General features: G+C 46.8%; 2 protein-coding genes across 2 annotated transcripts in view; both read right to left on the bottom strand.

Moving 5' to 3' along the window:
- Window positions 1-6,852, bottom strand: part of LOC311361305 (band 4.1-like protein 3) — a 32,097-nt gene extending 25,245 nt beyond the window's left edge. Inside the window, exon 1 of the mRNA XM_084481477.1 lies at window positions 6,635-6,852. The gene's annotated coding sequence lies outside the window, so the exon portion shown is untranslated. The remainder of the gene's footprint in view (window positions 1-6,634) is intronic.
- A 1,749-nt stretch (window positions 6,853-8,601) lies between these two features.
- On the bottom strand, window positions 8,602-10,326 carry tmem200cb (transmembrane protein 200C-b; the record flags this gene model as incomplete). Its single annotated transcript, XM_084481478.1, has 3 exons — window positions 8,602-9,033; window positions 9,202-9,326; window positions 9,369-10,326. 3 exons carry the CDS (start codon window positions 10,324-10,326, stop codon window positions 8,602-8,604), a joined length of 1,515 nt encoding a protein of 504 aa, XP_084337604.1.
- Window positions 10,327-12,931: the final 2,605 nt, after the last annotated feature.

Genomic DNA, 12,931 nt, shown 5'->3' on the forward strand with positions numbered 1-12,931 from the left:
TAAGGATGTGAAGATGCTAAAGGAGGATACAGATCACGGCAGCGATAAAAACAAAACAAAAAAAAACACACAGTATCGCTGTCCCCTAGCCACGCCCACCGCACTGCAGTTCAAAAACACCGAAATACGTCGTATGAAAATCATATGGCAAGAATTACGAAAGCTCGTTAATTAGGGGACAGATGTTGCGTGTTGGTGCGATATGATATGCTCCATGTTATTCATCGATATGACCCGGTACGAATTACATGGGACACCATTTCGATCCCTCTTTTAGAAAAAATGCATAGTAAACATCCTGATAGAAGACTGTTTTGCTTGCACGATACATTAACCAAGTTTGACTGGTAAAATCTGGAATGCAGGCTGCATATTCAGCAGAAATACATCGTTACGTTCCGCACCAAAGGTTACGTTGCAGACCTGCAGCAGCGAAGGTGACCAATATGTCAGTACATTTAAATCACGTCCGAGTTTTCCGCATGGCTGAATAAATCATACATGCCCAAGTATCCGTCGTTGGATGTCAGGCGAGCCAACGATGACATGCAATAAATACACCTTTCGGTTTTAAAACTCACCGGGCAACCACCCAGCAGTTTTTCGCGTTCAATAACTACAATAATATGTAAAGGCTGATGAAAGAGCGGTTTTATTACCAGTTATATTGGCCTTGTTCCTTTAGATCAAAACGAAGAGTTGCAAATCGAGGTGAGCTCCTCTTCCTGACGACCGTGCTACTGGACTGGGCTGCAGCCCCTCTCTCTCCGCAGCCAGCCTATCAAACTCCACGACACACGGGAGAGCAGGATTGTGGGATCGTGTGGGACAGCCACGGCATTATTTCAGCAGTCGTCCACCAGCGCACTTGAAAGCATGTTTATTTTTGCTCGACACGGCCATTGTGAAGCACAAAACGCCTCCATTCAAAAAGGAAAGTGGTCTCCAAAACATTGTTGAAGCACACTGCTATTGACAACACTACCTCTATTATTAATGAAACACAAACAGGGCTCCTTTCATTGACTATTTACCCGTTTCCTCTATGGTCTAGCAGTCGGGGCAGGGACTCCTGACTGCATATACTTCTATACTACCGTAATATGATTTCCCTGCAACAGTAGGCAAACCACCATTTCTCCCCCACATCCACAGGCAACAACAAGTGAATGTTTTAAATTAGAGTCTGGGCAGTTCACTCCAGGGATTTGTGGGTTTTGCCTCCAGTCTCCTGAGGGGAATTTGACCCTACTGTTCTCGGCAGAGCTCTGTCACCCATTTTTACTTTATCCCATCTTGTATTTGCTATATAATTGCGTCCATGCTAGTTTCTAGTTAAATCAGCACATACCATCGCCATAGCAAACTTCTGTGCATTGCTGTACTCTGTTAAACGGGTGTGAATAAATGCCCTCAAATAGTGATGCTATAGACACATTTTTTTCTTCCCATTTTAACACGGAATAACAATAATAACAAAACATAAGTTAACATTGAGGAATTTCAAGAACCATACACGTGTTTATCCCATGCCGCAATGAGACTGGATCTATGCAACTCTCTCCATGAGTCAATGTTGACAAGAAAACTAGAATAGCGGTCCATCACTCAGTGTTCCACTGTACTACTGCCCTTTGATGAGTCAAATCAAGTGAGGGCATGTGGGTATGAGGGTAATATAAAGTGGTAATTAATCAACCACTTTATATTAAACAGAACATAAAAATATTTTATTAAATTATTAATTCAACCAATGAGTCACTGGAGTTTGAATGCCAATTAAGAATCAAACGTGTTGTGGGGGTCACTTCAAAGGGGTCACTTTCTCTGACTACACTGTAGGCTTGACCTGTTCCACCTTATGCCCTTTTTACACCATGAATATGCTGAGGATGAATATAAATTAGAGGCAGACTGCTCGACTGTAATTCACTCAATCACCATTGTTAACGGAGCCAGTACCACATCACAGCTCACCAAGAGGGTAAACAAAGGAAATGATACCAGGATGTTTGTCTTCCGTGCAACCAAACCGAAGGTAGCAATAGGTGTCCACTGAAACCCCTACATTAGCATCAAAGTGGCAACAGGAATAACAATTCTTTAAGTCCTAAAGCCATTAATTACTATGATTAATGGCGCAATGAAAGAAACAGCCAAAACAATGCAAACAGGTCTTGTTTTGAACAGTAAGCAGGGAAGCCCACTTTAGACCCACAGTTTTGAGACAGTTTGAGCATATAGCATGAAGCCACAGAGAATGTCCTGACTCTTCACAGCAACTCCTGTGGTCAGCACTATGACTAACCACCAACCAGACAGACAACATGTGATCTACTGTAGACTGCTTGGCTCGTCACTTTGTCCCCTTCTGCTGCGCTCGCTGCTCTGTTCCGGATCAGGGGTCAGGCCAAGCTCTGTCTAGGACTCAGAGAACTTTACCCCCAGACCACTCTAACAACAATCATTCTTATCTCAGCAACGTTAACACGGAAAACATCTTTAACATGTGTTGAATGTTAAAGGTGTACACCATCACCCCCCCCCCCCTCCCCCCCGGCTAAAAGGGTATACTGAAGGAAAGTTGACATCACACACAGAACCTGAAAACGTTTCTTGATGTACAATAGAGCCTTAGAATTTAACGGGTGAAAAAAAAGCCTCTGGTAATCAATAACCTCATTACAGCTACTCAGCTACCAGTTTCAGTTAAGAGCCGAGGTAATCCCACACTTAATGTATAATCAAGCCTTCACATGGAAGCATGTCCCTTACGATACCAGGCAAATCATGCATGATGATCATTAAAAAAGAACCAAAAAACAAGTAGCTGGTCTTGTGTGGCATTCCTCGGGGCCCTGATGAGAGTCGACCACTGGACCAGGTGACACCAGCCTGACGTATGCACGCAGGACGTCTGCCCTCTCAAACCAAGTCAAATTGTGGAAGAAAAATAAAATAAAATCATAGAAATTGTCAAAGAAAGATTTTTTTGCGAAATGTATATAAAAGCCGTTTGAAATCAAGGCCCTTTTGTGATGTAAATGACCACTGCAATTTGATTTAATGTACAATACTTTCAAAGGAAATATGGACCATGTGACCGTGTAGAGACTGTGGCACCCTGCTGGCTGATTGGGCGCTGGAGAAGGGTCACTCCTCTAGCGCCACAGCTCAGCAAGCAAATGTGACAATTTGTTCAGAGGCCCGAACCAATGGTCCAATGGGGGTCATCAACCCCATACCTTCACAGCACAATTCAACCCAGCGCCCTGTCAGACTGGAGTCCAGGGCAAAGACTCCTGGGGCCTTGTCTTTAGTTAATACGCCACATTATTCTCTCAAAGCGTCCATTCCCTATCAGCTCTCATTAAAAGAGATTATTCAGAGCTATTAGCGAGGGAGTTGCCATGAACTCGATAGCTTCTGCACGGTTTTTGGAATGCGTATCTTATCGGGAGGCATCGTAAAAGCTGGATGGTATTTAACCTTTGGAAAGTGGTGGACTAGAGATTGGGCCCTCCGAGTGATTGCTGAGGAGACATTTCTGTTGAGATGAGCAGAAGAAAAAGGGCCCGCTATTTCGACATACGGCCCTTTGACTTGCGGAACAGAAAGTGTAATAGTTGTGGGGATGTCACTTCCTATCGGACTGAGACAGCATAGAAGTGCATATCAATGCCTTGCATGGTCTCTTGGGTTCAGAAGAAATGCTAGTCCTAGTTCAGATCATTGGCACTTTTTGTTTTACAAAAAAATAAATAGGCAAGATATATATATATATATATCAATATCCAGAATGACCAACAGATACAAAGAAAGACATTAGGAAAGTAAGTATTAAAAAAGGTATTGCTCCATAGAAATGCAATGTTGATCCAACAGGGTTTACCCAGCTCTAAAAAAGAACATCTGCTCTGCCCCATATAGAGACCTGACGTGACGCAGGTCTTCAAACCAAACACAGAAGGCGGCAGAGACAGACTTCTTCTATTCACCATAAATACCCCGCGACAGTCTCTGCCTCTGTTCCCATGCCAGTATACTGTCGCTTTAAATGCCAACAGTGATGGTAGCTTAAGCCTTGTAAGGCTTAAGGCTCAAGTGACTGGGCGCCAGTGGCAGATAGCGGGGCTCCTAACAGGGCCATCAGTCTGTCTGACAAGGCTCAAGTAGGAGTCCTCTACTCTGAACCTAGGGAATGTGGGTAAGGGGGGGGGGGGGGGGGCAGGGTGCAGTGGTACTCTGACAAAAGATGTGTGTCTCTACCGAAAAATATGTTGAAGTAACTTTTATTACGGAAAAGTAAAACTTCTTAGAATATGCACCAAGTATACTCAAAGTTATTACAGCGATTAAATTCACCTACTCGAAAAACAGGTGCTTAATAGTGCATGAGTGTCACCGCCCATATCCACGTGACCCAGGACTCAATCCCACCACAATCATACAAAGATAACATTACAAACCCTAACAAATAACAACACCACAAATACAAACCATGACATACCTTATAATATTAATACAAATATTACAATTAAATAATTCCTGGCTCCTACAGGATCCTTTATTTTAGTAGTTAAATATAACTTATTGCTAAATGTAGGGAGTGATGACACGACAGATAAGCTGTCAAGACGACAGCTTATCAATGCAGACATCGATCCAGGCGGTTAATAGACATTAGCAGGTACACACTTCTGACATAATTGACATAATTCCTTTCACTGTTTGTTTGAGATGCCAGTGGTTTTATAGACTACAAAACACTGCAGTTAATGACACATCATCTAGTCAGTGGGATTCCCACGAGAGTCACCCAACATGCCTCAACGCATCAAAAAGGAAACAATTAAAAGTTGCCCTACACAACATGTTATGACAAGTGCATAGGACATGGATATTTTGTATCCACATTTACCAAGCAGGGAAATTACACAGAGGGACCATTTTAGCCCACATCACTTACTGAATTACCTCACTACTACAATCACGTTTCAGACTAGTACCACGATCCCGTCACCTACTGTTCTTGGCACGACCTTTGCAGGTCTCTTATCGCTCAGTAGAGATAACGGCCTGCAGATTTCCTGATCATCCAGGTGTACCTTTGACCCAAATGACCGCCACACGTATCAGCCCCTGGGACACCGCCCACGCACACTGTGCCATATCAGGTCATCCCATGGATTGCCATCGAATTGCTACGGATTAGCACCCAGATCCGGCAGTCTTTGGTATTGATCCAGGAACATTAGATGGGTCGTCACAGAACGAGCCATGATGTTGTCAGCAGCTGCTGACAACATCACGATATATCTGCCCCACGCGTTGTTATGTGACAGTGGACATTTTAGGACCTCCACTCATCGTTTTCTATGGCACGATCGAAGGATGATATCAGCATAACAATGATGGAGGATCTCCTCCAATTTCTTATGGTTACTTCTGCAAAGATTTGAGGAAGACACCCATGTCTCTCTTCATTTAAAGAGCCCCTAACAATAGTCTATACTAGACCGTCTTAGGGTTAATGATTGTTTTAGAGATAAAGTGAAAATTGAGAAAGGAATTCCACTGCATTGCAAGGACAGGAACCTTAAACCTTCTGATTAGGGAACACTGTTTACAAGCTCAACCGGTATGAAACACATGTTCACTGCTTGGCAAGCAACCTAATGTTCCTCTGGGCAACATCTGGTCTCATAGCCCTGTTACAGGAAGTCTAGCCCCCACTCGCAGGATCAATATTTTTTAAACAGGGGAGAATTACATGTTGACAACACCCAGTCCTTACAATGAGCTCTATATTTCCTGGCTCTTATTCACCCTCACTGCATAGCAGCCTCTACCTTTTATAGCCTATAACGGGCCAGCGATGTCTTATTATTTTAAAAGAAAAATCGTAAAAATATGGTGCCAAGGAACAATACAGTGATGTTATTTCATTACGTCATATTTCGTTTAAATAAACTTTAGAATGAGATTTGCTGACGAACGATTTGGCAATCTGCAACTGTACTTTGCCCATCCTTATCTTGCTTCTCTAATCGAGTCCACTGTATTAGGCCTGAGGAACAAAACGGAATGAGGTCTTTAGGTGTTACACAAAGACAGACGCAGCACATTTGAACATGCCAAAGATTGTCTTCTTTTCTTTGCCTTGTGCATGCAAGGGTACAAAGCGTCCTCAGTTCATTGATCCCTTGACGTGTTGTCCACTACAAAAAATGAATCGAGGAGAGAGGAAGCACGTGCTGCTCTGAGAGAACTGAGAACTTCCCCTTCCCAAGCAAGCAGCCCCTCTCGCGACCAGGCAGTCGGGCCACGAGCGAGGGTGTGTGTGTGTATGTGTAGGTCCACGAGGGGGAAAACGAGTTACGCCTGCTCGGCTTGGCGGTTGGCAGTGGGCTACAGAAATCGTCAATATGTCGGGGGAGTTGATTCAGAAAGTGTCAACACACAAGACATAGATCTACATATAAGCACCGCCAGCGCTGCGAATTTAAATGGACAACTTGATTTAACGTGACTGCGTTCAGCAGATCGTTTATGTGGTAATATTTTGGATAACGTTTCTATTGGAGATTGGATTTGGGAGAGCGGGTGAGAAACAAACGGGGGGTGTACTCACTCAGTGGATGTCCGACATGTCACCATGAGATCATCGTGGAGTTGATGGTCCGAGCCCCCGGTGGAAGCAAAACAGAAAATAATCACACGAAATTAAACGAACGATACGTTGAATCACCGCGAAGCCATTCGGTCATAACTTAACTCGAGCACAACACACACATCGTTAGGCTGCCTTCATCTAACGTTAGGTAAAACACAATGTTAATTATTTAGGCTGCTTATTCCCCGCATTTACTGTAACACACGATGTGAAAGAGCCGCATGAACGCTGGGGTAAACAAACGAGGCATAAACGGTATACTTTACCTAGCTTCCTTCTGGCGGAAGTCTCAAGACAGATCCAAGCAACACAACGCTACAAGTCGCTGTGACGGACGGAATCCCGACGCAGGGGTTGCCCGATTAGAAAGGACTTAACACCTGTGAACGTCCACTTTGGCAGACCGGAGAGGGCATACACTTCAGAGACGGAGCACATTCACCCCGCCCCAATTGGGTTTAAACTACCCCCATGCGAACACAATAACACGCCCACAAATAGGTCATGTTCGGAATAATCACACTGCCACCTTGTGGCCGTCTACGGGACATTGACTATGTGGCCTAACCACCAGAGGGCCTTATGAGCCTAGGGTTAGGAGTATTTTATACTGATGCTGCATAAATGATGCTACAAGAGGTGTGCCTTTCAAAAAAACGGTGTATATAAAACTAAAACCATACAATGTAAACAGAAAGTATACATATAAAATGAGCTACCTTAATAGGCAGGTCTGTCATTTAGTACATTTTAAATGCTAGCCATTTATAACTTGATAGCAATGCATGCATCATTTAATGCATTATGTTATTATGTCATTATAAGGTTTATATATTATAAACCTTCCAATAATCAAATACTTATTTAACAAAATACATAAACTTTAATGATCAACATTGTTGATCATTAAAAAGAAAAATATGAGGCGAAACCCTCATATTTTGATACCCCTGCAAGGAAACAAAAATGCTTGTCAAGTACTACATTGATGTGTACTTTACAAGTACACATCAATGTCCCTTTATTATATAATAGATGTAGACCTTAATATCTTCAGACCCTTATGAAAAGCGGCACCTGTTGCATTCAAGTTGAAGAAAAACTTCTCCCCAAAGCGGCCCATCACACTGCTGAATCAATCAAACACAAAGTTATTTAAATAAACTTGTTTCTTTTTAATATTTCATAATGCAAGTAAAATCGCTTGGATGAAGCAAGTCATTTTACACTGTGCTACTAAAATATCCCACAATGACACACAGGATTGACAGAGGTGATACAGACAAACGCTAACCCATGTGCACATTGGCAAGACCTTTTTTACCCCTAGGTCCCAAACCTAAGCCTTTTGTCTACCTGAGATTCATTTCATTTAACCTATGCACAAGGTAATTCACATTACAGTGTATAGAAACAAACCTACGCTATCTTCATACCCAGGGCATAATTCTATGCTACAGTACACCTTTCTTTTTTCTCTTTTTTTTTTTTGAAGTAGCACATTCTCAGCAACTGCCTAAAGCCATTCTACAGCTACAGTTTATTTTGTTGAACTACCATAATTATTATATAAAATAAATGTAGGAATGAAATTAGCTCTACACTAAAGACTTTTGTTTTACAAACAAGTATTTACTCATCATATACCTAATATATCATCATTTTCTCAGTATTGCTCTTGCTACATTGAAAAAATATAAAAAAGTCTTGATATTTGAGCTTGCAGTGTGGTATTTATAAAGAGCCTTGCTCCAGCGTGTCCATGGCTATGTGTCAATAGTCCTTGTTTTTCCCCGTTTAACCTCCTGGCCATTCTCTCATTAGCAGCGGATACGAGATGGGAGTGATCAGCATCCGGTATCCAGAAGAGTCAAGACAAGACGTCAGAGGCCGTTCCAGTGGCCTGTCGGCCCATTTCAATCCCTCTAGGACTCCACAGAGGTACCGGTCGCTGCCAGCTCCTCCTCTACCTGAGCGCTGCCTACGTCCTCCGCTGTCGTCCCCGCTGCTGCCTCCTCCTGGTCAAAGGTCAACAAGGAAGTGTCGGTATCGGAGGCCTCGAAGGACTCCCCCCCCAGGTCACTCAGTTTGATGTAGCCCTTGCTGTTGGAGCGCTCCAGACGGGGGCAGCTGAAGCGCCTGCCTCCCCGGTCGCCTTGACGACAGGCCGAGGCAGAGAGGCTGCAGCGCCGCACCGGCCTGGGCTGATCGGGCAGTGAGTTGAGTGACAGTCGCGACCCCATCGCCCTGGCAACCGGCGACGGAGGGGACAGCTGCGTCTGAGTCCACGGCTGCTCGGCCGTCGCCTTCGGCGTTCCTGGCGGATCGGCGTTGTTGGCCGGTGAGCGTCCTCCGTGCTCCGGGAGCGGGGGTGAGTCGGCGCCCGTCGGATCCTTTTCTTTGGTGTCTGCCCCCGTGCCACCCCCGGCTTCGCCTCCCCCGGCTTCGCCTCCCCCGCCCACACTACCTGCGTCCTCCGCACGCCGTTCCCCCCCCGCCTCCGCCGCCGCCGCCGCCTCCCTCGCCGCCGCCCCCTCCACCTCGCGGTTGTTGAGCTTGATGACGGGCAGCGCGTGGGCGTTGACCGAGGAGGCCCCGATGGAGGCGGTCTCCCACTGCTGTGGCGGCGGCGCCGTCTGCTCGCCGCCGCCGCCACCGCCGCTGCCACCGCCGCTGCCACCGCCGCTGCCACCGCCGCTGCCACCGTGGTCCCGGTAGATGCTGTACACCGTGTCCGTGAAGGTCTGCATGTCCCGGGACCAGCTGCGTGTCCGGCTGGCCAACGAGGGCCGGCGGAGCATCTCGTCACTGCCCAGCTCCGTCGGGACGCCCGGCCCCTCGGAGGGCCAGGAGCTGCGGGAGAGCCCCCCTGCTCCTCCTCCTCCCCCGCCACCTCCCCCTCCACTGCTGGGGCTGGCGCTGTACAGCCCCGACGGCCCCGCGGCCGTCCCGGGCTCGGCGCTGCGGGACTGGGTGTAATTCACCAGGCCGTTGAGGGGCGAGTACTCCTTGGAGCGCACGCTGTGCAGGTCGATGACGGTGGAGTAGATGTCGCGCAGGTTGATGATCTTGGTCTTCTTGTCGCGGTTCTCATGGAGCACGGCGTTGGCGCAGATGAACAGGAAGATGCCGATGCCCATCACCAGCGGGCCGAACACCTTCAGGTTGTCTGAGTACAGGTAGCGGTCCAAGAAGTCGCACAGGAAGCCGCAGGAGTGCGACGGCTCCGGGGCACTGGTGTTTCCCTGGCTCTGGTTGAGCGACACCGCCTGGTCGTAGAGCTGCGGCGGGCTCGCGGCGGCGGTGGTGGTCATGGTCGCCACCTCGGAGGATGTGGGCAGCGTTTTGGAGTAGCCCATGCGGTGGCTGCGGTGCATGCCGGTCCTCCGGCGCTCCTGGTACTCCTGGTGGTTGGGACTGGGCCAGTAGCCCAAGATGGCCATGGAGATGCCCACCATGAGCACCATCACGCCCACCGCCGCCACCAGGCCCGCCGGGGAGCACAGGTTGAGTTTCCCCTTCACCACCACCACGTCGTTCTTCTTCTTCCTCTTCTTGGCTTTCTGCTTGCGCTTGTTCTCCGCCCGGTTCTTGGAGCGCAGGGAGTCCTGGCGCCGGTTCATGCGCAGCAGGCCGCCCGTGGCTATCATGGTTCCGATTGGACAGCAGGCGCGTCACTCAACCTGAAAGGGCAAATGGGGCGACAACAACACACATTCGGGGTGAGTCTGTGTCTGTGAAACCACGAGTTCATGCGAGAAGAAAACATGAAATATATCAAGGACATGATGTACTTCACTAAACCCAGCCCGGAAATAGGGTAAAATCTCTGCACTTGGACAAATCAACAATATAATAATTTACTGATAGTAATTTATTGTATCTGGCGTTAGAATAAGCTATAATTAGGCAAGAAGCAGTTATGAATCAACAGTTAACATCCTAACCGCTCCTCTGTGTAGTAGTAGGAAAACTACCGTCTTTAAATAAATAGACGATAGTTGACAGTGAGGAACAAGGAGTGCTGTTTATATATCTAGCCTGTGCCAGCGCAATATCTGCCCATGAAAATATAATGTGTCCAGACAGCTGGCCAGCAGGCATGTTCCCTTCCACCTCTCTCTCTCTCCCTCTCTCTCTCTTTCACTCTCACTCTCTCTCACACATCTTTTCTTCTGCTGTTCTTCCTCTCTCTCCGTCTCTGTCACTCACTCTCTCACACATATTTCCTTCTGCTGTTCCTCCTCTTTTTTTCTCTCTATCTCTCTCTCTCTACCTCTCTCTCTCTACCGGTCTCACTCTACCTGTCTCACTCTGTCAATCTCTTTCTATCCTATTCACCTCTGCCCTCCTCTCTCTCTCTCTCTCTCTCTCTCCCTCTCTCTTCCTACCCCTACACTCTTCCTTCCTCTCTTTCTACCTCTAATATCTCTCATTGTACACGACTTCCCGCTTCCGGCTCTTGCCCCGACTCCATCTTCGCCGTTCCTCTGAACAAACCCTGGCTAACCTTTAGCCACAGCGTCTCTGAGCTCGGGCGGGCGGCGTGGGCAACGTGATCAGGAGCAAACAGCAGCCCTGGGAGTTTGGTTGTTTACACTCAGACGTGCTCACTCCATCTCTCTCTGCAACCTCCTGCTAGACGGGGGCTGGGGGTTTGGGGGTTGGTGATGGTTGGCAGGTTGTGGGTGGTGGTGGTGGTGGGTGGGTGGGTGGGGGGGGAGTCTTTGTGACCGTTGCCGCCATAATGTTGATTACGATGATCTTGAACAGCTTACACCCAGTGGTGATTTCACACGTCCAGCTCATGAGTTTTATCCACATGGGGTGAATATTAATTTGCGAATAAAGCGGCTTAATTAGGCCACCCCCTCTAACACACATCCACACGCACGCAGTCATGCACACACGCACACATGCACACGCATACACACACAAACACACACTGCTCCTACATTGAATCAGCTGGTAGGAAAGTATTTAATTTGAGTAATCATGCCTAATTATGTATGACTTAGGGCTTGGAATCATGAATAACTTATTCCACACATATATTTCCCAAGCAGCGATTAGGTGAGGACATTTCTCAAGGAAATCTTTCGCACACCTGGGTCCATATCCCTAACAGTCACGAGAAACCACAGAGGTGCTTCTCTGCTCATTTACATTTCAATATATTGATTCTTTATATTGATTTAAGTTCCCACGACACATCTCAAGCACGGTGGATCACATGAACTTTCAGAAGTTACCAGGCCTATCAGGTCTTCTTACATCAGGTCCTGGCTCTACATAAACCGCGTAGCTCTGCGTATCCCATACCAATGCTACTTCAGTGGGGCCCCGTGGGCAACCTGCACTAAAAGTGATAATGCGTGGGAGGCCCAACTATGTTTAGGACAAGAGGCTGGAGAGCTGGAGACCTGGAAGGTAGGTGTGGGCAACCAGGGCTTTGCCCCTCTCCGTGGTGCTGAATGCAGGATGCCAATACCTGGTTTTGTGTTTGCTGATAAAGGCCCTATGTCAGCAAAAGGGAAATAAAGATGCCTCTTGTTCTAATATATACGGTAGGACATAATACCGTGCAATGTTGCATGAGTAATGGCTTGTTGATATTGCCACGCATCTGCTTCCTCGTCTGTTGGAGGTGTGTTGTGTGGGAGAGGGGAAACACACACACACACACACACACACACACACACACACACACACACACACAGACACACACACACACACACACACACGCACACGCAAACATATGTTGTTGAAGAGGCAAGGTTTCCTGAAGATGTCCAGACCCACAGCGAGACATGTGTCTCCAATACAAACCAAAACACTGTGTATTTGCACTCTCACTTGGTAGAGGCACATGACAAACACCCAGACGGCTTTCTTGGCCTGACGAAGCCCATGCTTCCATGGCTGATAGGCCTTCATCAACCACCTCAGCGCTCGTCTCTTGTGACTACATTAAGACAGTCAACATAATTGATTTGATCTTGACCGCCATGACCTACTGAATGAATTTCGTGGCAGCGACCGAACCATAAAAAAAAAAGTTTTACTAACGTTAGTCTTTAAAACGAACGGTTGGTTTGGTGCGCAAGCTATATAACCTATAAAGACAACTCCTGGCGTTTGACATGGAGTGGATGCCAGTCTGAAGCGTGAAGACAATTGAAACAATCACTACCATTTAACCATTTAAATTAACAAAAAAAAGAAAAGAAATCCAGAAACGAATTCAGACAGCAG

The sequence above is a fragment of the Micromesistius poutassou genome (genome assembly GCF_964030765.1).
Source record: "Micromesistius poutassou genome assembly, chromosome: 16".
NCBI classification, from domain to species: Eukaryota; Metazoa; Chordata; class Actinopteri; order Gadiformes; family Gadidae; genus Micromesistius; species Micromesistius poutassou.